Genomic DNA, 26,057 nt, shown 5'->3' with positions numbered 1-26,057 from the left:
TTTTTGAAATTCTTCCTATCTCTTATGAAAACATAACTTTACTCATGTGGACGAACTGTTTTGGTGCTTTTAAATTGGTTTAGCAAAGGTCTTAGGTTCACACAAGTAGTGGAATATATGAATAAAATGGTAGATAAATATAAATTTATGTCTAATACCAAATCTTGTACCATCGTTTTTTGAGTAGAAGTGTTGTCTGTCACTACTTTCATCAAAATGAGAGACTGAGATGAAATGGGACTGAGGAATGACTTCATACTACAGACCAAGCTTCAAGGGCTGCGTGCAAATGAAAAATTCATATTACAACAGTTTTGTTTTCAAACTAAATATTGCCGCAGCCGATCGTTTTGTGTGGCACGTCGTTGTTTGCAGTGCCGCTTTATTAAAAATATGAAATCTGCACGTTGTCGCGTTAGTCGAGCTAAATAGGTCGTTAATCTAATCTGGAAACGTTTTGCCTTTGATGTCTCATCTGTAATAGAGTTCTACTATAAAGAGGAAAGCTATCAGTCATTCTCTCACATCCAGCCTTTACGTTTCTGTCAGAGAGCTCCACACGAGTAAGAGAAAGAAACCGTGAGGTTATCTGGTAGCTGAGCAGCGAAGACACTTGTTTGGATGTTGCTTTTAGGTTTTTAGGATTGGTTCATCATCTCTGTCTGCATGGTGTGGATTCTGCTTCAGCAGATATAATAAGTGAGATGTTTTATCTCGACGGCGGGACACAATCTGTTTGAATTAGCTCCTGAGTTCCGTGTGAAAAAAGGATTTCAGTCCACAGATTTATAAAATCATTCCTGTTTTTTCTCTCCACTATGTGACGTCTTTGCACCATTCCGCTCCGCCCTAATTTCCATCTGCTGAAAAGTGTCCGTCGATTATCCCGCAGAGCGCCTCTCGGCATGAAAAACACTTCATTCATTTGTTCTCCTTAAGAGGAGACGCGGCTTTCTGAGCAGGAAGAGCTACGACGGTGAAACCCTCCGATGAGGAAATCAGTTGTTGGTTCACTTTCTCGCGACTTTATTTATTCAATGTCGTGCTCGAGCCTTTGAGATCCTCCAGGAACGTGTGGAACATGTGCTTCATGCTGCTCATGTTTCCACAGCTTGGTGTGTGAATTATGTTCTTTCTTTTCACACACAAGGCTATTAAAACACATTTAATTTAATCAGCTCTTTATCGTTATCCAAGCTGTTTTGACAGTATTCTTATTGTTTTGGCATCTCACAATACCTCCATAATGAGATGCCTGCGATAATAACCGAGCTCTGCGTGACATTTTGCAATTATCTCTGATGCATTCTGAATAGAGAGGAAATCACACCCCCTAGAATGGATAAATATATCGTCCGTCAGCAAAATCAGTCGTGTGTCGGCAGATTTTTGTCTCTTTTAAGGAAGACGGTGGCTCGAAGAAGAGGAGGAGGAGGGGTGTGTGTGTGTGTATATGTGTGTGTGTGTGTGTATATATATATATATATTTATATATATATATATATATCGCATGCAACAAGGACACAAGCAGCTGCTGAAGAGAGAATGACCTTTTGTGATATGATCGTGACGACAGTCGGCTGTGGTCGAGGCATAACTTACAAGATTGTGTCCCCGATGTTCCTCACGAATTTGGTTTTGCATTTTATTTAAATGCCAAGGTTCCAATCTGGTTCCGGTGCTTTGATTCTGACTTCTGTAGATGTTTTTAATGTTGCCTCTGTCACCACAATGCTTAGTGCAAGATATATCTTTTATCTTTCATAGAGCCGCCCCCGAGAAGTCCCGAGTTGAATCATTGTTACAGGTTTACAAACCTGTGTGAAATATGTATTTATCTGTGCTGCATAAGTGTCAGGTCACTGCTCTGGCCTCATTGTTTGCATGTGTTGCAGCTGCTCTCTCCGCTTTAATTACTTAAATGCAAATGAACATCAAATGGAGGACTCGATGGAATCCACTTTATTGCTTTCCGGATTCATTTTCCGTTTTTAATCTTTCTAATTCCCGTGGTTTCCGTTTTAAAGGGTATTTTCTCATCAGGAAAAGTGTCAAAACAAACAATTATCAGAAAATATTCCATATATTTTTAATGAGTTTGTAGGAATTTGATGTAACACATTATTTTTTTAATCAAAGATGGTGATTTAAAGCGGTCATAAAACAAAACATTCCATTAATTTGTAAGATAAAGCGCTCAAAGTCTCCTCTTGACGCGTGACCGGTGTCCTGCGCTCTGATTGGCTGTCGCTGCCCAACAGTTTAGCTTCATGGATGCATGGAAAGATCAGGCTACATATTTATATTAGTATTATTCTATTTGGAGGATTTGTGATCCAAACAGTTCCAATATTCCAGAGTGTTGTAGAGAGAAGAGTTAAGAAAAGGAACAACATGTTTTTATCTGTTAATATTCTGCTTCAATCCGTTTTCTCTGCTGATGAGTTACATTTATGAAAGAAAGTCGATTTAATGAATACACAATGACTGGGGGTTATTTTAAATTGAATTCATAAGGGTGACGACAGATATTTTAATCTTCTTTCATTTAAAACCAAATCCACAGACGCTTCGGTTCGACACAGAATGACATTCGGCACTGTGTGTGTGTGTGTGTGTGTGTGTGTGTGTGTGTGTGTGTGTGTGTGTGTGTGTGTGTGTGTGTGTGTGTGTGTTGCCATGGTTACGTGGCATCTCGCCCGCGCTGCTCTCCCGGGAGCCTCGTTTCCACGGCCTCAGAAAAAAAAATAAAATAAAGAGCTTCTCACCAGGCAGACGGACAGCCGCTGCTTCTTCTCTCCAGTTGCCATGGAAAGGGAATATGAAGTCGTATTATGCTGAGCAGCAGGTTTCATGACACCACAGAAGAAGAAGAGAGATTCCAGTGGCAGGGTGGGATGGGGGGGATGTGAGAGGGTGCAAGGTGTGGGCGTGGTCACCCGGGTGCTCGTCCTCGTGGAGGAATGGAGTCGCCCGTTGAGGCGGCTAATTGAGCGTTTCACATTATGTGAGACTCAGAGGGAATCCTCGACGGAGTGAGTACGGTAACGGGACGAGAGATTAGAGGAGGGAGGGGTGTGTGTGTGTGTGTGTGTGTGTGTGTGTGTGTGTGTGTGTGTGCGTGTGTGCGCAGTTTTGAAAACCTGCACATTTTGCGTGATTATCATGTATGACGATGTTTCCGTTACTTCCTGCGTACGCGGTTCACACGGAGCATCAGCACACGCTAGAGGACACGGAATAACTTCATTTTGTTTTGTCACGCGCGCGCGCACACACGCGCACGTGTATCTGAACGCACACACACCTGTATCTGAATGCACACACACGTATATCTGAACACACAAACACACGTATATCTGAACACACACACACACACACACACACACACACACACACACACGTATATCTGAACACACACACACACACGTGTATCTGAATACACACACGTATATCTGAACGCACACACACACACACACACACGTATATTTGAACACACACACACACACGTGTAAATATCACATTTAAATGCACGTTGCTGAGGGTACTCTCTCAAGGAGGCGCAGAGGATGGCATACAGAGGAGGCGTGACAGCCACTGGGTCTAGACACACACACACACACACACACACACACACACACACACACACACACACACACACACACACACACACACACACACACAAACAAGCGATACACAAATTGCAATTGCAGAAATCTCATCAGCCCTCGAGGCAGAAGACACAGATATACGAGTTCACGCGACGCAGAACGGAAAGACGTGTTCACACGCAAGCCGGGGAAGTACAGTTCACACGCATGTACTACACACACACATGAAATTACCACCCCCCCACACACACACACACACACAGAAAATACAGCACATTTAAAAAACAGACGCACGCATCCACCGGCTGCACGGTAATTGCCGTCTTGGTGTTGCAAAATATGTTTTCCATCAATTAAAGTCAGACGCGATTTGAATATTCATGAGTTGTTTCCAGGGCGATGTTGTGTAACTCGGACGCTGTTTTATTTTGGTCCCCGTTGGCGCCGCGTCAGCGTTATAAAATGGATGCTCGTTGCGTCGCGTGAAGGATAATTAGTCTGGAGCGTCTGTCTTTGCACGCTCGTTCCTCTCTCTCTCTCTCTCTCTCTCTCTCACCATATTCCCTCGCTTTCTGCACACCTGTCACATCTCTCACATGCTTGTGATGAACAGGAGGGCGTGGCCAGTGCAGTGCATGCTGGGAAAGGCGTCAGCCCCAGTTGAACCCGAACCGAATAAGCTGTCACAGCAAAATAGATGGTTGATGCTTTTTTCTCTACTCCTCTCTTTCCTTTGCAGCCGATCTTCGTCGTCGTATCTCTGTCTTCATCTCTCACCTCTTCACCTCCAGTTCTCTCGCTCCACTACGTCCTCAGTCCTGCATCAACTGGAGTGGCGATGCGTGCGCTCACACACCTGCACTTAAATGTTGTCACACACACGCGTGTGGCTGCGCTCTGAAGCCCTGATGTTCCTCTGCAGGCCTATTTAATCCTCTCATTAGCTTTTATTGTGGCGGGGCGGCTTCGACACTTGTCTGGAGCTCCAGCGAATGGATGGTTGAGTAATCGATGACAACGTCCCACGTCAATATTTAAAATGTTGCATGTTTAAAAAAGAAAAGAAAGGTTTGTCCTGAATATACACTCATAACTCCATAAAGTCGTGCATTTCATTGAGTGTTTGATGGGAAACTTGATGGTCTCTTTGTTCGTGACTACGTCCACTTCCTCTACACACACACACACACACTGTGGGTCTACACACCAGCTCTGAACACATTAACACGTATTAAATGAATGAAACAAACACCCACAATGCCATTGTTTTTTTTAAATGTTTTAATGGAATTATATTGCAAGCTTCCTCCGAACAACTTTTCTTTCTTTTGGATAAGGACAGAGATTCACAAGCACCTCAAAGAACACACACACACACACACACACACACACACACACACCCCCCTCAGTGTTGTTTTCTCAGACGTGGAGCTGCAGCTGAGTCCACACGGATCCCAGCGGGTCGCTGGCTCCGCCCACGTTTCCTCCAGAAGGTCGTTAATAAACGAGCTCACATGTTCGCTCTCGGACGACACGCAGTCAGTCTCAAGATTGATGGAGCTCGTTGTACTCGCCGACTCACGCTTTGAGCTTCACATGGAGGTCGTTCTGCAGCTCGTGCGGTTGATGAGAACTTTAGGGGCCGACGTGTTGGTGTCTTTCCTCGTCCGCTCATACCTGGGCGATGTTCGCTGATTTAGGACGTTGCCTCGCAAAAGACTTCGAGCACAGGTTGCAACTTGGAGGCAGAAATCATTCACGTTCATTTAAATGGTATTTAAAGCCTCGAATGATGATTTCAAATGTGAAACAGCTTCTCTGACCTTGAGCAACACGCGTCATGTTTAAATTCATGTCCTCCTACCCACGCTGCTGCATCTCCTGAATGTGATTATACAAAGGCTACGACCGCTACATGATGACTAGTTAAAGGTACAGGGTCCCTCTCGCAGATTCATCCTCTCATAAGGATGTTTAACTCACAATTATGACCATTTAGCTCTTGATTTAGACTTTTAACTCACGATTATGACTTTATCTCATGATTTAGTCTTTTAACTCACAATTATGACCATTTAGCTCTTGATTTAGACTTTTAACTTATGATTATGACTTTATCTCATGATTTAATCTTTTAACTCATAATTATGACTATTTATCTTTTGATTTAATCTTTTAACTCATAATTATGACCATTTAGCTCTTGATTTAGACTTTTAACTCATGATTATGACTATTTATCTCATGATTTAGATTTTTAACTCATGATTATGACTATTTATCTCTTGATTTAGATTTTTAACTCATGATTATGACTATTTATCTCATGATTTAGACTTTTAACTCATAATTATGACTATTTATCTCTTGATTTAATCTTTTAACTCATAATTATGACTATTTATCTCTTGATTTAATCTTTTAACTCATAATTATGACCATTTAGCTCTTGATTTAGACTTTTAACTCATAATTATGACCATTTATCTCTTGATTTAATCTTTTAACTCATAATTATGACCATTTAGCTCTTGATTTAGACTACTTATCTCATAATTATGACCATTTATCTCTTGATTTAATGAAGGGTACGACCTCTACATGCATGAAGACTAGTTAAAGGGACAGGATCCCTCTAGTAGATCCTTTAACGTTTGGTCTTGATGTCACAGACGTGTCGGCCCCTAACCATGAGCCCGTCTCAGCTGCCTGGTTGTATTATTATTATTATTATTATTGGTAGAGGCCTCTCTTCCTTCAGTAAGAACAGAACCGTGTGGCGTCGCCCTCCGCTGTTTGTTTTCCATTCCTGACCCTCGTCCTCATGAGGAAGAGTCGTGTCCACACTCAGGACTGCCATGTGGACATTGTGCTGTCCTACAAAAACTTTTTAGCTCATAGCTTTGACTTTTTTGTCTCATAACTGATTTTATCTCTATCTATTATTATCTATTCTATCTATTTTTGACTTATCAAATAACTGATCTTTTTAATCTCATAATAATGAATTTCTATCTAATAACTTTGACCTTTTTTTCTCATAGTTATGACTTTTTACCTCATTTATCCCATCATTATGACTTACCATGGGGATTTTCATTATTATGAAGGCTGGGTTTAGATCGTATTTGTTTCTTTTGCTGGTGGAAACCCATAGATTTCCCCAAAGAGACGGATGGCTTTATTGTTTCCAACATGATCTGAAAGAGTGAGCTGCTTATTGACCGGCTTTACTCACATCCTAACAATTAGATTTTCTTTACACCTTCAGGGTGAAAAAGGTTCTTTTTAACACGGCAAAATCGTGTAACCCAGTTTTCCTCTCCAACACGGTCTATCACGCGTTTCCCAGAGGTTCAATGTTTGTTGTCGGAGTTAATTTTTGATTTATTTTTACAAAAGATAGCAACGTTGTTTTTCTCGTGTCAGACTTGGTTACAATAACACTTTGATGTTCGACACGGGGAAGACGAGTAACCTCTTTGTGGAAGCTATTGAGGGACCTCAACATAAGACTCTGAAAATAATAATAATAATAACCAAACTTCCTCCGACAGAGAGGAGGAGGAGAGCCTGCGGGACAAGATCCGGGCCGACCACGAGCGAGCGCTGCAGGAGGCCAAGGAGAAGCTGAGGAAGTCCCGCGAGGAGCTGCAGGCGGAGATCCAGACGGAGAAGAACAAAGTGATGGAGGACCTGAAGAAGAAGAAGGAGCCCAAACCGCTGCCCCCCGTCCCGATGCCCAAAGTGGTGGGCGTCAACGACGGAGAGCCGCCGGAGCCCGACGCCAAAGAGAAGCGCGACAAGATCAGAGAGGTAAGAGGATTTAAAGGGGAAATATTAAATAATAAATGTATTTAAATAAAATTATTATATTATTTTTTATTATATATATATATATATATATATATATATATATATATATTAGTATTTATCTATATTATAAATAAATGTATTTAAATAAAAGTATTATATTATTCATATTATATTATTTATTACCTATTTAATTATATTATATTTAAATAAAATAACTTAAAGTGGTGGAGTTTGATTTGCCTCCATGGTGTCACTTTGGCTCATGTACCCATCATGCATTGCTGCAGGTTCCTGAAGGGGTTGATTTCACACGATGGGAACTAGACGTGCAGCAGAGCGATCAATGATAAAACTGCACTTTTACTGCAAATTATACAAAAGCTGGAGCTCGTCTTTCACATTTATTTTATTGTTGTCTTTAGATATATTAGTGTGTGTCTTTCTATGAAAAGGAGCTCCTTCTTCAGACCTTTTTTAAATCTCTAAGCTTCTGTTGAGCAAAATATCTGATTTGGTAAAGAATGAATGGCTTTTAATAAAGAAACTGGTTTAAAACCAGTGCCATCAGCTCCTCCCATTCACATGTAATTCAATGATGGCATCGGACAATAGAGGGGTGAAAACCTGTAGCCCTGCGGTTTGTGCTGCGTGATATTTAATCCCTGTGTGTGTGTGTGTGTGTGTGAGACACACTGTACGTTTGAATACCTTTCTGCTGCCTGTTGTCTCAGCGCCAGCTCGTATTGAAGGCCACGGCGAGCCAGACGCACAGAGCCTGAGCAGAATGCAGATGGTGCTATCTGGTCCGGCTCTCTATAGACAGAGCCAACCCGGCCTATCGCTGCCTCGCTCTGCATAATTACCTCGCATCATCTCTTGAAACAGCACTTGGAGTCAGAACACTCGCCGGCCCATTCTCTCCAAACCAGGCCTTTTGTCTCTAAATGCCCCCTTTTGTTTCTATTCATAATTACCTTTCGGAGAGAATGCCATGAACTCCCCGACGAGCCGCTGTAAATGGCCGCCGCTCGGCGTAGCACACTTCCCTGAATGCCTTGTGGTTCCAGGTGGAAACCACAACGATTGTGAGTGAAGAAGCGTTTCTTCTGCTCGACGCCGTGAAGTCGGAGAGGAGTATCGGCATCCGTGGTCGTCATTCATGTTTCATGGAGACGGTGAGCTGTAATTCAGCCACTGTACTCTCTGTGGGATTACACCATCTGTCTGCCACCCATTTCCTGCATCTCTTTTCTTTATTTTTTGGGTGCGTTATTTAGTTTCTGCTACAAATTGGGCCCCGTGTGCGCACACAGCTCATCTCTGTGAAGGATCAATGATGGCAATCGTTGCTTCTGCTTGTAATGATTGGACTCGGGTTAAATGACTACACTCTGATTATTTTTTTCTAGCTGCGAGGACAGTTATTTACTCGTTAAATAACAGCTTTTGACTAAATGATAGAACAAATTGTAAAAAAAAAAAACTTTCACACATCAACTTTCGATATGAATATTGATTGTTTATTTTATTTATATAATCACAATTACAAAAACTACATATTTTCTATTTTTTAAGGTGAAAATATGATTACAGACTTTCAAAGCTTAATCCAAAAAAACTCAACAGAAGCTTGAAATGGATTTTTTTTTAAAGACATTTGATAAAGCCCAACTGTTGGTCGACAGTCGTAGAAATAAAAAAAAGTCACAGTGAAACAGACTAGCGTATTTTTCTAAGTTCTTTATTCTTTTCTCATACCCTTTTATCCGGCGTTCACGATCAGTGACGTAATAACGTTATTTCACGACACCTTTGCGTCTCTATATCAGCATCGTTGTGGTCTTCATCCGCGCTTCTGTAAAGGAAATGACTGCCGCAGGGAAATCAGTGAAATCAGTCCGATCAGCAGGAAGCTGCTCTGTGGGCCGGCCACTCGGGCCGTTGTTCCTCCAGGAGGAGAAAATACGTCTTTCATAGACTGTGGAACACACAAACCTTCCATCAACCCCACCACTTCCACTTCCATCACCACTTCCACCTCCACCTTCACTTCCATCACCACTTCCACCTCCACTTCCATCACCCCCACCATTTCCTTCATTACTTCTATCATTACTTCCATCACCACTTCCATTAACAGTTCCATAACCACTTCCACCAACACTTCCATCACCCCCACCACTTCCATCACCACCTCCACTTCCATCATCACCTCCACTTCCATCACCACTTCCATTAACAGTTCCATAACCACTTCCACCAACACTTCCATCACCCCCACCACCTCCACTTCCATCACCACCTCCACTTCCATCACCACTTGCACTTCAAACACCACTTCCATCACCACTTCCACCTTCACTTCCACTTCCACCACCACTTCCAACACCCCCACCATTTCCTTCATTACTTCAATCATTACTTCCATCACCACTTCCATCAACAGTTCCATAACCACTTCCACCAACACTTCCATCACCACCTCCACTTCCATCACCACTTCCACTTCATCACCCCCACCACTTCCATCACCACTTCCACCACCAACACTTCCACCACCACTTCCACTTCAATTACAACTTCCATCACCACTTCCATCACCACTTCAGCTCCCCACTCTGCGCTACTCTGCTCTCCTGCTAATTACGTGACCCGAGCGTTAGCGCCCATTAGCGCTCCGTCTGGAGAAGGAGCTTTAGGGCAATAAAGGAAAAGGAATGGAATGCATTCCACTATGAACGCTGCGATGCTATTCAGCTGTCACGCGGTGAAGGATTGCCGGCCCAGAGCTGTTGAAACAAGCCGGCTGTTGCGGTTAATGGGCCGTGGAGGAAAGGCACAGTTCACTTTCAATAAGGTTCGTTCATCAATAATGTTGGAAAAACACTAGTTAGTCTCTAATCCCAGGAGCAATGAATCTAATGGTGGAAGGTAACGTCCAGGTGTTCACTGCTTGTGTTTTATGAAGAATTCTTAATGTAACGTCATTGTTTATGTTCTATCCCGGTGTTCTAAAAATATGCCGTGTTCCTGCTTTTAGATGAATGGAAAACCTCCCAAAATGAAACGTTTGATGCTTTAAACGATTGACGTCACGATGACTCCGTCCACTCCTATTCTCGTCTGTGGTCGTAACATTATGCGCCAAAAATAATTTTAGACGGGCGTGAGAAACCAGCTTTTTATTTCCTACAAAGAAAAGCAGCAGAGGAGGAGGTTTTTATGAGCAGATCCAATAAACAGATCAAATAAAGACTTGAAATTGAGGCAATCATTGCTGACTCTGCATTTTATATGAACGTCCATGAACATACACACTACAGGCGTAAGTTATGAGACCAGTAACCTTTAAATAGATCATTTTTATTATTAAAGTAATGTGAAAAGAACTTTTTTTTTGTTGGTACCTCTGGACATTGGCTAAAATAATACAGCTATCATTAATTATTAATATTTCGCATGAGCAGAAGCAGTAGCATTGCCTGTATATTATAAATAACAAAAATATTATGCAATAATAAAGATTTATGCAAAAAAATAAAGATTTTTCTCTGATACTTTACATAGTTATAATAATAGTTACAATAGTTGGCATACATACTTTGAATTAACGCACCTGTTGCACACCTGTAACGGCAATGTTTTAATATTTAATATTTATATTGGGATGCACATTTTGCCGTTTACGCTCCTATTTCTAATACGCTAAGGCCGAGAATCGGTAGCCGATGTCTCTGAAATGTCTGAAATGACGCAGCGTACGAACACGCGTGTTCAATGGCGTGTTCCAGGGTGGCTGCAGCTGCAGGAGCGGAGGAACGCAGGAACGCAGGAGCGCAGGCCTCTCTCTGGGAACTCGAGTCTCGTGACCTACTTTTGGGCGTTTGGTCCCGGAGGCGACGAAACGCACGAAAATACGCAGAGAAACTGCCGCCGGCTCGGCTCGGCCCCGTCGCTCAGCTACGACTGAGTCAAGCAAACGATGACTGATCTGTGGCTGGCATCGGGAAGAGAGGGAGGGAGAAGGGAGAGAGAGAACAAGCCATGGACTGTGGCTGTAAAACCAGATAAATCGATGACAAAGCAGCGCTCCTTAAGTGCGATCTAAATGGTTTTCAACGAATACGTGGACTATCTGCAGTACTTCACTCTCTCTTTCCTCTTGAGCAGCCTCCATCATTCTCTCTCTCTCTGTGTCTCTTCCTCTTTCTCTGTCCTCTCCGCCTTGGCGGTGCTTGGCAGATGGCCTTGTATGTTGATGGCACACCAGTCTCTCTCTGTGTGTGTGTGTGTGTGTGTGTGTGTGTGTGTGTGTGTGTGTGTGTGTGTGTGTGTGTGTGTGTCGCCTCTCCTCCGGGGTAGGGCACAGCTCAGCTTTCATCATTCCCCTGCTCTCTCTCTCTTTTTACTCCTCTCTCTCTCTCTCCTGCTTTGTCTCCTATCTTTCTATTCAACCCTTTTCTCTCCCGTTTGCTGGATCTTTGTGTGTGTGTGTGTGTGTGTGTGTGTGTGCTGAATCTATCCTTCCGACCATCTCCTCCTCTCGCTCTCTGCAGTCATTTTGCAGGCTCCTGAATCCCTCTGTTCTTTTTGCCGTGTAGATGTGTGTGGAACCATAAGCGTCTCATCAACACAAAGCGGGGAGGAGTCAACATGTCCGCTCCGGCTTTGTGTTTCTGCTCCATGTCCTTTCCAACATGGATCTCGGCCCAGCGATCATGTTTTGGTCGCGTCTCGCTCGCCGGTCTCTCGTAAGCCAGCGAGGTGACATTTGAAAACCAATTCCCTTCTGCGAAAAAGCCATTATGTGTTTCTATACATTATGTATGATGTCATATGTCAGCCGGCTCCCTGCTGCTAAATGTATTCCTGAACACAGGAATGAACCTTTTTCAAGGAAGTGGACCGGTGCTGTGGTCTCATCACTGGTGCCTATATTGTTCATTTAAAAAGGACTGCTCACATCGTAGGGAATGATGATCACGGTAATGATGCGTTCGAGTCGTTGTTCGCGCCGTTATTATGAGAGAAAATGTTCTTGGTCCAAAGCTACATTTTTGTGTCTTCTATGTAACTTTTCTATCTATCTATCTATCATCTATCTATCTATCATCTATCTATCTATCTATCTATCTATCTATCTATCTATCATCTATCTATCATCTATCTATCTAACATCTATCTATCTATCTATCCAAAAAGGCAACAAAAACAACCAATATTTCCACAAAAACAATAAATACAGATCATTTATAGAGAGCTGTTTCTGTGGCTGTTTGTCCCATTTTCGTGAACATGATATATTTAGGAATGCGTGGAGGAAATTGTTACCAAATATCAGCACAAACGTCTACTTTCAGGGATGAACTGTGATCAAAGGTCACTGATCTCTACAAAACACTTTGTTTTAACCACTTCTTTATAAGCTAGATCTGACCATTTTCTAGCAAAAAGTCTAATAAGATAAAACGAGGATTATATAATAATAATAATAATAATAATAATAATAATGCACGTAGCACTGATGAGATTCTGGAGGGCCGTCGATGTAAAAGCACCTGATAGCTGCCGAGTGCAAACAGCCGCTAGGCGATAATTGTTCCGTAAACACTGGACACTAAATGTAGTTCTAGAGGCTATTTACCAGCGGAGGCAACCATCTTGGAATAATGCATGGATCTAGCTGGAGCGGCCGCAGGGGGTCCTCTTTCTTCCCGCTCCGCCCCTGCTGCTTGAAGGCAGCATTAGGGCACAATACGGTTTTTAAGGACTATTGTCCTGAACGTTTCATACTTATTGCGTAACGGACTTAAAGCGCACATTCTGGAGGCCACGCTTCTTTTAATCTCACCTTATTTCCCCTTGTTTCCTATTCGATAGACACTATTAAAGCATAGGAAACTCACTTACTTGAGCACTTATGTTCATAAACCGAACTGACTGTTGTGGAAATGCTTTAAATTGTGACTTTTATTTCACAAGGATGTTGTCATTTCCAGATCCTCGGCATTGTTTTGGTATCGGACCGCGCATACATCGAGATGTCGAGATACATAATGAATCTTCTTGGAATTGTTTAATTCCTTCTTATACTGGCTGCTTAGTTAAAGGAAGTGGTTTGTGGGTCGAGATCTTAAAAAACATTTCTAACACTAAACCCGACGCACACAAACCAACTATTCAGTGACGACGCACGGCGTGATGACTCGGCCTCCACTTCTCCAATTGGCTCACTGGGAGTTTTATGTTATTTTAGGTTGCAGGCGAGTTAATTGTGTGAACTTACGCAGAGGCCTTTTCATCCGAGACAAACAGGATGGAGGGATCTGTAATGAAATCCTTTGAGACGCCGCAGATTCTTTGATGACCGGAGAGCTTCAATACACTGAGAGGAACGCGTTGCTGGAAGAACCAGAACCAGAACCATCAGGCCCTGCTGCAGGAAAACAAGAGGTTTTCTAGAGACCACTTTAGTCCACAAAGACCAAATACATCAACACAAAGGGAAAGTTCCTTGTGTTGTGTAGTTTTTTTATTCTTTTTAAATCTTTGGCCATTGTCCATCAGTAATCATTTATGTATTAGAAACATTCATGGTTTCAGTTTTTGCACGTAAATGAGGTGTCTGAATAAGGAATAGCTCGGCCTGTCTGCCCGTTAACAAGAAATAAATCAAAATGTCTGCGTTGATAACCAGCTTTACAGGAGGACATCAGTTAGAAAGGGACTGAACAAGCTGGACAGAGTTTATATAAACAATAAGAATATTGGTTTTCAATACTCAACAAACAAACAGAATGCCAACAAATGGATACAACAAATCCACTTAACCCACTATAATCATGGTCCTGCTCACTGATTTGACCTAAATCCACGATAGCAGGGAGACTTCACCTATAAACCGACTGGCGTTGACATGCTTACTCTAGATTTTGGGAAAAACGTGTGAAAACGCTCGCTGCCCGCCGACCTATCCCAACCTCGATCATCTGGTGAGAGCGTCACCGATCCAGATCTTTTCTTTGGACGTGGTCCTCTCCTCCTGACATGTAAACATACCGCTGACCCAGAATCAGTTTGAGCTCTCGTCTTCGGAGCCGCCCATCCAGACTTCTTTCTGCTGCCTCGACTTCACGGGGGATTTATTGGCACCCTTCTTGCCGAAGTGCAGTGAATTTATTTACTGCCAGGAGCGACCCAGACGAGGCCCTCCTCCGTCAGAGCAGATAGGAGGCCTCCACGGGGGGATGTGGAAGGAGACGAGAAAGACGAGGCCGGGCGGAAAACGTGTGCCTCGAATCAGTCAAACTGACTCCGGAGGTCAGTCGGAGCAGCGAGTGACTGCAGCTCAGCTCCCCGGACCTCCAAAAAGCTCCTCACTGTGCGGGAACTAAGCGGAGTTTTGACGAAAGTAATGGCCTTGCTCTCGGCTGCTGGCTCGTAAGGGGATTGATGAAAAATGCAGTGCCCTGTGGTTGCATGCGTCTGAAATGTGTCGCCATTGAGAAGGTCACGCCTCCTGCTGGGCATCTAGAGGGAGGGGCCTGGAGAAAGTCAGCAGATCTGAGCGCTGTGCATTAAAGTCCTCGGAGAAAGCCGTGTTTAAATGAACATTTATCAGGGTTCTTACAGTCATGGAGAACCTGGAAAAGTCATGGAGTTTTGAAATGATTATTTCCAGGCCTGGAAAAGTCCTTGGAAAAAAATACAATCCCAAAGGTTTAGTTAAAGTCATGTAAATGTGTTATATTCATGTGTTCATGACGTTCATTTACGCTGAGTTTAAAATAATTAATATGCTTTTAAAAGAAAGACTCAAAAATATAAGCAGGCATACATACAGGCATCTATATAAATGTTTATTCTTTTAATCAAACTATTGTCTCATTCATTTGAGTCATTTAAGGTTTACTGTATGCTTTGTGTTCTCATTGTTAGTTTAAATACTACATTTACTCACTTTTTACTGTTTACACCCAGATTTCACTAAATGTTTGTCATGGAAATTTGGTTTTAAGTCATGGAAAAGTAATGGAAATTTGGTTAAAAGTCATGGAAATGTGGTTAAAAGTCATGGAAATGTGGTTTAAAGTCATGGAAATGTGGTTTAAAGTCATGGAAATGTGGTTAAAAGTCATGGAAATGTGGTTAAAAGTCATGGAAATGTGGTTAAAAGTCATGGAAATGTGGTTAAAAGTCATGGAAATTTGGTTAAAAGTCATGGAAATGTGGTTTAAAGTCATGGAAATTTGGTTAAAAGTCATGGAAAAGTCCTGTAATCCATTGGTCAGAATGTGTGTGAACCCTGATGAATGCACAACTTCAGCTACAGCTTCTTGTTCATATCCGAACGCGTCCTGGACCAATTGGAGCCGTCTTAATGATCCCTGCCTCGAGGGTTCTATTTGTTAGCATCATGAAGCATCGGCGGCTCATCCTGGCAGCCGCTTTAAACCCGTCTGGACCACGCTCTGACCTTCTGGAGCCACTGAAATGGAAATGGAAACAAATGTTTTGGCTCTTCCCTTTAACATAAAAAGCCAGCAGCATATTTTAGGGCTTCACTTTATCACTCTTCAGCTTAAGTCAGTCGCCGGGGAAAGTGAGGGAAGAAAGTTTTTCATCTCCCTCAGACTCTGACCTTAATAACACAATAACACAATAACACAGTCCTGGGCGGCGGTTTGTACCAAAGCCAGCTGGAGCGAATAATGTGGCACGATTAATACATTCAACAATATTTTCTCATTTATTCATCAACTTTGGTGCAGAATAATCACGTTTTTGGAGAAATTGCAGTTTACATGTGCTTGTTATTAACAATTTAAACAAGGTAGTTATATCACAATATCTGCATTTATGATTTCATCTCAATAGGATTCCATTAAAGACAATAAACTATCGTACTTAATTATCGCCCAGCCTTTTTAATGACGGCATGACATTTAAAACAGCAAGGATCCACCTTGATTCTCTATCGCCACCATTTTATATCTGTGTAAAAAGAAGCTAATCATCACTAAAACAAACCCACGGACAAAGAGGCAGAAAAGCTGCGCTACATGGAGCTAATTACACCCGCAGAGGGCCGGGTTCACTACAACGGGCAATCCAAACCTCTGCTGTCGCCGCACAGCAAAATATGTCAACGAATAGGAACAATGTTTTGACTGTGTGGCTCGGCTTGTCTAAATACTGTGTGAGTGAGTGAGTGAGTGAGTGTGTGTGTGTGTGTGTGTGTGAGTGAGTGAGTCTCATTGTGCCCTGAAAAGGGAAAAAAAGCCATTTTTCTATGACGCTAACTTTAAATTCCAGGCAATAAATAAAGAGACTTTTTCACATTTTGTTGAATTTATGAGGGGAAATGTACAACAAGAGATATATAGAATATATTAAAATACAATATTCAAAATATACTGCTATGTAGAATTTAGGCCACAGCTCCTTTGTATTAAATACTTGGCATCATTTTGAACAACTTTTTTTTTTTTTTTTTTTTGCTGTTTTAACTTTTCTAAAACTTTAGTACAACTCAACATCACAGACGTTTGACAAAGTTAATGTGACTTGTTTCTGCGTCTGAAGCCGTCTGCGCCTCAGGGACCGCAGGCGCTTTGCAACCGCCGGCTTTGTTTTAGTAAATCAGAACAAGAAGAAGTTTGCAGGAGTTCGGCTGCTGAGACTCGGCTTACGTTGAGATTTTATACGCTTTAAGATTCTATACTTTCTTTGCAATTTCCCAGTTTATTTATTTTTTTAACCACACTTCTGGAGGCAAACGAGGCTTTCCGTCTGGAATAAAGATGTGTACTGTTCACCTTAATTAATATAACGGTATTCAAAGGATGTGAAAACATGTATTTTTTTTAAAAGAGCATCTTATAAAGTATCCGGAGGATTACAGTGACTCCCAGAAAAGATGATGAGTCACGCAAAGGAACAGATGCCGCTTGTCTGCGTGTTGCTGCTCTGGGATAGACAGGCGGTCTTCATCCTCCACCTCTTCATCCTCCACCTCTTCATCCTACACCTCTTCATCCTCCACCTCTTCATCCTCCACCTCTTCATCCTCCACCTCTTCATCCTCCACCGCTTCATCCTCCACCTCTTCATCCTCCACCGCTTCATCCTCCACCGCTTCATCCTCCACCTCTTCATCCTCCACCTCTTCATCCTCCACCTCTTCATCCTCCACCTCTTCATCCTCCACCGCTTCATCCTCCACCTCTTCATCCTCCACCTCTTCATCCTCCACCTCTTCATCCTCCACCTCTTCATCCTCCACCGCTTCATCCTCCACCGCTTCATCCTCCACCTCTTCATCCTCCACCTCTTCATCCTCCACCTCTTCATCCTCCACCGCTTCATCCTCCACCTCTTCATCCTCCACCTCTTCATCCTACACATCTTCATCCTCCACCTCTTCATCCTCCACCGCTTCATCCTCCACCTCTTCATCCTCCACCTCTTCATCCTCCACCGCTTCATCCTACACCGCTTCATCCTCCACCGCTTCATCCTCCACCTCTTCATCCTCCACCTCTTCATCCTCCACCGCTTCATCCTCCACCGCTTCATCCTCCACCGCTTCATCCTCCACCTCTTCATCCTCCACCGCTTCATCCTCCACCGCTTCATCCTCCACCGCTTCATCCTACACCGCTTCATCCTCCACATCTTCATCCTCCACCTCTTCATCCTCCACCTCTTCATCCTACACCTCTTCATCCTACACCTCTTCATCCTCCACCTCTTCATCCTCGACCGCTTCATCCTCCACCTCTTCATCCTCCACCTCTTCATCCTCCACCGCTTCATCCTCCACCGCTTCATCCTCCACCTCTTCATCCTCCACCGCTTCATCCTCCACCTCTTCATCCTCCACCTCTTCATCCTCCACCGCTTCATCCTCCACCGCTTCATCCTCCACCGCTTCATCCTCCACCGCTTCATCCTCCACCGCTTCATCCTCCACCGCTTCATCCACCTCCTCTTCATCCACCTCCTCTTCATCCTCCACCGCTTCATCCTCCACCTCTTCATCCTCCACCTCCTCTTCATCCTCCACCGCTTCATCCTCCACCGCTTCATCCTCCACCGCTTCATCCTCCACCGCTTCATCCTCTACCGCTTCATCCACCTCCTCTTCATCCACCTCCTCTTCATCCTCCACCGCTTCATCCTCCACCTCTTCATCCTCCACCTCCTCTTCATCCTCCACCGCTTCATCCTCCACCGCTTCATCCTCCACCTCTTCATCCTCCACCTCTTCATCCTCCACCGCTTCATCCTCCACCGCTTCATCCTCCACCGCTTCATCCTCCACCTCTTCATCCTCCACCTCTTCATCCTCCACCGCTTCATCCTCCACCGCTTCATCGCACCGCAAGCTGCCACTTGTCCCAGCCGCCCGGAGGCCGGACCACCGGCAGGGACTCGTAGTCAACGTGAGCGTAATGGTTGACCTCTGACCCCACGTGTGTGGAACGCCGCAGACACCCGTCCTGCTCTGGCTTTGATCGGTTTAGTTGAAAGACGGCGCTTGAGATGTGTTATCTGTTGGTTGCACAGTCCCATGGGAGACGTCGATTAACGCACTGGTGAAACATGATGTCAGTGTCTCTGGGGAAAGAGGCCGGTGAGTGACGGTCGGCAGATTCACCGACTAAAACAATGCACACGAAAGGGTAACTTTGGCTCACCTGGAGTCTATTTACCCGTGTTTTTGTATCCAAGTGGCTAATGGGGGCAGCAATTTTAGAAAGTGGTCCATTATGCTGCCGATTGCAGAATTAAATCATGGCATTTCCGCAAAGTGCTTGATTTGGCCTCAAATGGGCTTAATTTGCACTCGTGCCAACCAGCTCGTCGATGTCATTACTGATTATTTCTCTCACATATCTGTCACAGGGGAGTAGTCCAACCTGTTTTAAGACGGACGGCATCGTCCTTGTCCCAAAAAGTCTGCAGCGTAGCTTAGTTTTATCTTCAAGAGGCTCAATGTCTTTGAATATTTACGCAACACGAGATTCCAGAGTCGAGAAACACAACAACAAGAGAAAGGTTAAAGAAAAGGGGTTTTATTTCTCCGTCGGGTTCTTCCCATAATGTTGTCCCACACTAATAATAACAATCTGAGCAGAAACAATAACTTTGAGTTGCCCTACATTGCCGGTGAGAAGTTTCCCCGAGTGATTACATTGCATCCCGTTCAGCTGCTTCCGGCTGCAGCTCCTTCAATACCGGACCAATTTAAAAAGTGTTGTCGTCCTCCAGTCATTAAGACTCACACACATGGGAAAGCAGGGTCCAGGTTGAGAAGATAGTTATTCCCACTCTGTGAATGCAGCACTAACAAGTAAATTAAAGCAAAGCGTTGCCATAAAACAGTGTTTTTGTCTGGGAACCGATACGGCCCAAACAGGCCTCATCTATAAATCATGAGAATAGTGAATGTGTGTGTATTGTTACTGCTACTTCCACATTTTGAATGGTTCTGTCATGATATTGTGATATTTCATCAGAAACGTCTCATTTAAAATTAATTTACAATTAAACCGTTCTCTTTAACCAAATTCGGTAAAAAACATAAAATTCTGAGCTCCTGAGACCAACAGTCACGTGACAACAATTCAGGAAAAGAGAGAGTAGAGGTTGTAAAAGAATGTGAATAGCTCAATGTATATCTTTAATGACTCATGGCACGGTTCAGAGGGTTAATATGAGAATACATTCTTACTGCAACTTTCCTTGCCAGAGACCACAAAAATGTTGGGTTTGGCTCCTGCCTTTATTCTCTCATTGCCGATGAATAAACCGGCCAATGTAAACCAGCCTCTCTCTCTCTTTGTGGCTCCAAAGAGGCTGTGATGGCGAGCGGTAGCTGTCGGAATCAATCACAGCATTTTGTAGCTTAATGCCCAATTAGTATTCCAAGGTCCTTTTTTTAAATAAGCAGTTTGTCAACATGGCGGAGGACCCGGCACTGTCGCTCGTCCTTGGCATACGGGCCAATCAGAGTTTGATGAAGCATCCAATCAACGCGGATCAAGGGGAGCACGGCAGCACTTAAGTGTCTGTGTCATGGTGTGTATTCATTTGATTTACACTCCTCCTGTGTGTGTGTGTGTGTGTGTGTGTGTGTGTGTGTGTGTGTGTGTGGACTGCGTCATGGAGGGCCAGGAACACAATGAAGCTCCTGGCCCTGGTCTTTATGAGCTTGGCAGCCGGCCGGCTCCAAGGAGAGGAGCTCTGGATGCTGAACCTCACATGGCGGCATGTAGAGGCAGCAGTTAGTGCTGCGCTGGCATGTAAAGACACAGGAGTGATATCCAGTGTGTGTGTGTGTGTACAGGCATAGAGTTATCTGCTACAGAGATGCTCTACTTCCTGCTCCAATGTTCCAAATGGAGTCTAATCAGATTTTAAATGCTAACTCAAATGCATTCAGATGACGTCATGGGAAGTATTTTCTGTCTGGAGTGTTTTACTGCAGGTAAGGGAGTATTGATGAAGCTTAACGCTACTGGGAGGAGCTTTTAACTGGTCCTGAACCAGCTTCAGTCTAGTCCTGGTCCTCTCTAGACCTCAGTCTAGTCCTGGTCCTCTCTAGACCTCAGTCTAGTCCTGGTCCTCTCTAGACCTCAGTCTAGTCCTGGTCCTCTATAGACCTCAGTCTAGCCCTGGTCCTCTATAGACCTCAGTGTAGTCCTGGTCCTCTATAGTCTCAGTCTAGTCCTGGTCCTCTATAGACCTCAGTCTAGTCCTGGTCCTCTATAGACCTCAGTCTAGTCCTGGTCCTCTATAGACCTCAGTGTAGTCCTGATCCTCTATAGACCTCAGTCTAGTCCTGGTCCTCTATAGACCTCAGTGTAGTCCTGGTCCTCTATAGACCTCATTGTAGTCCTGGTCCTCTATAGACCTCAGTGTAGTCCTGGTCCTCTATAGACCTCATTGTAGTCCTGGTCCTCTATAGACCTCAGTGTAGTCCTGGTCCTCTATAGACCTCAGTCTAGTCCTGGTCCTCTATAGACCTCAGTCTAGTCCTGGTCCTCTATAGACCTCAGTCTAGTCCTGGTCCTCTATAGACTCAGTGTAGTCCTGGTCCCCTATAGACCTCAGTCTAGTCCTGGTCCTCTATAGACCTCAGTCTAGTCCTGGTCCTCTATAGACCTCAGTGTAGTCCTGGTCCTCTATAGACCTCAGTGTAGTCCTGGTCCTCTATAGACCTCAGTGTATTCCTGGTCCTCTATAGTCCTCAGTGTATTCCTGGTCCTCTATAGACTCAGTCTAGTCCTGGTCCTCTATAGACTCAGTGTATTCCTGGTCCTCTATAGTCTCAGTGTAGTCCTGGTCCTCTATAGATTCAGTCTAGTCCTGGTCCTCTATAGACTCAGTCTAGTCCTGATCCTCTATAGACTCAGTGTATTCCTGGTCCTCTATAGACTCAGTCTAGTCCTGGTCCTCTATAGACTCAGTCTAGTCCTGATCCTCTATAGACTCAGTGTATTCCTGGTCCTCTCTAGACCTCAGAAACGCACTTCTCCGAGGCCGTCGATGCCATTTGAGGAACGGGGCAGTGGAGGAGGAGAAAGGGTCTGAAATTGAAAGAGAGCAGTAAAAGCTGGCGCTCTTTCCTCTCCTCGGCTGTGTCATCCTCTCTGTTTGCCCCGGAGCGCCTCTTCTCAGCGTCAGCCTCCATGTCAGGGCTCATCTCACAATCTCCCGCTCTTCATCCTCCTCCTCTTCCTCCTCCTCCTCCCGGAGCCGTTCTCTTTCAGCCTCACATGAAGAATAGATTCATTTTCCATCCGGCAGACGCACGTCTACAGATACAGAATAATGCACTGAAACAAAATACAAAGAGGCAGCTTCAAACACATCCTCAGCTTGTGTTAAATGGGTCATTGTCGTGTGTGTGTGTGTGTGTGTGTGTGTGTGTGTGTGTGTGTGTGTGTGTGTGTGTGGACCTGCTGTTCAGTCTTCTGGGGTCATGACCTCCCTCCAGCGCTGCTAAACCTCCACCTCGTGTCTTCAGTCTTTGTTTTCTAACGTCTATCGGTTCAGTCGTTGGAGGCAACAGGGGTCCCGTTTTACACGATCAAGTATGTGCGAGACGTGGAGCGGCTTATTGATGAATGGATGAATTAATAGCTCTGCCCGGAGGTTTAATACTGAAAGAAAGCAAAGGCCTTAATCAAAGTACATTTCTTTTCTACTTGTCCCAGTAATGGTTAATGATTTTGCCTGTCGAAGGGCGACGTCCCTCATATCTTTAAAGAATCTGTGGTAGTCAAACTGTGACATGAATTTCACATATGATGAGGTTTGTCATTTGAAAAGTCTGCTGTTTTTTTGTCGTATCATTTGATCTGTGAACTAAAAGGGGCGGGACTTTACCTCTCTGGTTGTACTATCTGTGTAATTTGGCAATAATCGCATATAAACCTCCATTAATCGTGATGATTAATGATTTGTTTTTTGCTCTGCAGTGTATTTTTCTGTTGGTGTCTCAACTGGTTTTATTGACTACTCGACTGCCGCCAGAAACTTCTGTTCTCATGACACCAAAATCCCAATTATGTCAACGTTGAGTCCAATTACGCGGCAGATTCAGACGCCGTCGTCCGGAGCGGAGGCGCCACATCTTCTAACGGGACGTTTGCTCTTGCCGTTTCCCCCCCCCAGATGATGAAGCACGCGTGGGACAGCTACCGGCAGTACGGCTGGGGACACAACGAGCTGAAGCCGCTCGCCAAGAAGGGACACTCCACTAATATCTTCGGTAAGTCTCTCCCACTGCTGTCTGCGCCCATTGGCAGTTTGCTCACACGATTGTAAATCACACATGGATGCATGGGTGCACACACACTTCGTCTCTCTCACACACACACACACACACACACACACACACACACACACACACACACACACAAGCTGCTTTTCCCCTTGTGGACAAGGTTATGTGATAATGCCTCCGGCAGAATGCATACCACTTCGGGGGAAGCGTGTTTTTGCGAATTGAAATACAAGCTCAAGCAGATAACTTGCATCACTGATATCGGATGTCAGAAATGAGAGAGATTGCATCCGAAGCGTTGGTAATATTCCACGAGTCCATACCCCATAGATTGTTGTTTTGCATTAGAAAGTGGGAGTGCAAACACTTTCTGTCAGGGTCCGGTCTTCAGGGAGCTTCCTGTTTGTAGAGAGCAGAACGTTGCCACTGGCGCTGATTATTTCTCCCACAGAGGTCAGTGCGGCGCCGCTTCTCTTCATCATCGTTGGCGTATTGGAAGCTGTTTTCTTTCTGGTTTCCGCCTCTGCAGCTGCCGTGTGCGATAGCTCGGGTCGCTGCACTCGCGCTGCACTCGTTGCGGCGGGAGAACTCGCAGGCTGTCGCAGAAAAACGCACATCTTTTCAGAAGCTGTTAAGAGGATCACAATTAAATTGGAATAAATAGACTCTGAATATCGTGTGACTTAGTTACAGAACCTCGGTCAACTCGTGCTACGTGCTCGACTCAAAGAGAAAAGAAGCTGATGCTACGATGTAAAGCAACATCTTAAGCTAACTAGCGAGCTAACGCATTGCTAGCCTGTCTGTGGTAACGTTAAGAGAGATGTGGGAAGTACAGATTTTTAGGTCGGTTGTTGACGTGACCATCGTTAGCAAGACAAAGCTATTGGTGTTATTGATTAGGAGATATACAACGTCTAAAGCTAGACTTTCATCAATACACCCGTTCAACAAGCATAAAAACATCATGAGAACATGTTGAAAAGCGATTTTTAATCAGTGTCTCATCCGCCGCAGCTATGTTTACACACCCACGGGGCGCTAACTGTTTCGCTTAGTTCGCCTCGTATCTTAACATGATTGGAAACTTGTGTGGGACATGACACTGGTTTAATTGTAGCAGGAGTTATCATCAGATGGCCACAACCCGCTAAGATTCACAGAGAAGGAAAGGAAAGAAGCCGTTGATCCTCATGAATACACACAATGGCGCCTCCCCATTAATCTCCTGTTTCCTATTTGAGAGGTACACATTGCCACTGGTTGACACGACACACACGCACAAAAAACACCACTTTCTTTTCCCCCAGCTTTTTTATTGACACAGCCAATATTTCAGAGAAGCGGCGTTATATCTCTTCACACCTGCTCGTGTCCTTGGCGTTCTCTGCCTCAACACCTTCCTCTTTGTGAGGCGACAGTCTTCCTCTGTGGTCTTGGAGCTTCTTCAGTAGAGAAGGAAAAATACCCAGGAATCTCCAGTCCCAGCTTGAGGAAGATAACATTAATAAACACATTTCACCGTGAGCAAAAGCTGGATAAGATGGCTGCGTGCTGCAGGCATCCTTTGTGTGCCAATTATTTAAATGATGATCAATACGTCCGTATCAATAGATGCATTGGTTGTTTCTGCGTGATCAGTGCTGCTGATAGATGCTCGAAATGCCACATCGGTCTTTGCTTAGTGTGAATTTATGCATGTGAAGACGTTGCTTTATGCGCGTTTATCTGAGTGTTTCGGTTGCCAGATGGATTTGTGCGTTTTTAATGGATTTCTGTGTGTGTGTTTTGACGTGTGTGTTTTGCCGTGTGTGTGTGAGAGAGAGGATGCTTGCTTATTGCTTATGAGCCTTTTTTTTTTGTCAAATTTGAACACTCCGTCTGGCAAACTGACCGGAGGCCTCTGTGTTATTTTACGAGCTGCTGCTAAATGGCCGATAAATGCCGTTTGTGTGTGTTTCCAATGTCTGAAACCGGAACAAATAGTTGTCAGTGGCGGGTAAAGTTGTCAGGCCGTATGAATGCTGGGTCGTATTTCAGTTAGTTTGTGGGGCAGAGCCACGGCGGAGGCGATGAAACACTCAAAAGCATCTTAAACCTGAGGGGACGCACCCAGTTTTACCTCGTGATGCTACTTTGTGATCAACAAAACTGTTGACGTTGTCAGGAGGAGCGCTACTTAGCGTTAGCTGTTAGCTTTCAGCAGCCGGTGGGCCGCACAGTCCTGCTTGACTGAGCTAACCGCTAACGTTTCCTTCAGTTACATCATTGAGCTCTATTCATAAAAGATTTGTAGTTTTGCGAAGATAATCCTGATTTTTGTTCTGTTGAGTTTACTGCGATATATAATATATATTAGAGGAGGTATTATGACCTATTATACTTGCTAACTCTAGCTCTAAGCAGCTTATAATATATAATTAAATAAAAAAATGTGTTTTAACCATTTTAATTGTTTGTTTTTATGCATATAACCACTATAGATGACAATACAGTAAAGTATAAAGTACGAAAAATAAGGCTTCTCCGAAAGGTACTTTGTTATTCTAACACTGGAATTTACCGTGCATGTGATGAAATATATCAGACGGTGAATCACACCAGATCTCAAATGTTGTTCAGAGGGGCAGATGGAGCAATAACACTGTTTCCTCTCCTCGGTATCTGCAGGTTATCAGTCACAGGGTGGCCAAAGAGTCAAGCCTCACACTCCTCACATAACACACTTCCATTATTGATGAGGCGTATCTTGTCCTCCTACAGAAGTCGGCTGTATTGATTATGTGTGTGTGTGTGTGTGTGTGTGTGTGAGAAAGCTGCGTATTGGAGAT

General features: G+C 44.0%; 1 protein-coding gene across 1 annotated transcript in view; it reads left to right on the top strand.

Moving 5' to 3' along the window:
* The window catches only part of man1a2 (mannosidase, alpha, class 1A, member 2), a gene marked incomplete at both ends in the record, with an annotated part of 97,323 nt that overhangs the window by 13,209 nt on the left and 58,057 nt on the right, over nucleotides 1-26,057 (top strand). Inside the window, 2 exons of the mRNA XM_079216370.1 lie at nucleotides 7,169-7,427; nucleotides 23,115-23,211. Coding sequence (XP_079072496.1) covers nucleotides 7,169-7,427; nucleotides 23,115-23,211 — 356 coding nt within the window. The remainder of the gene's footprint in view (nucleotides 1-7,168; nucleotides 7,428-23,114; nucleotides 23,212-26,057) is intronic.

Source organism: Taurulus bubalis (genome assembly GCF_910589615.1).
Source record: "Taurulus bubalis genome assembly, chromosome: 1".
In the NCBI taxonomy this organism is placed as follows: domain Eukaryota; kingdom Metazoa; phylum Chordata; class Actinopteri; order Perciformes; family Cottidae; genus Taurulus; species Taurulus bubalis.
This window is presented reverse-complemented; position numbering and strand designations above follow the sequence as displayed.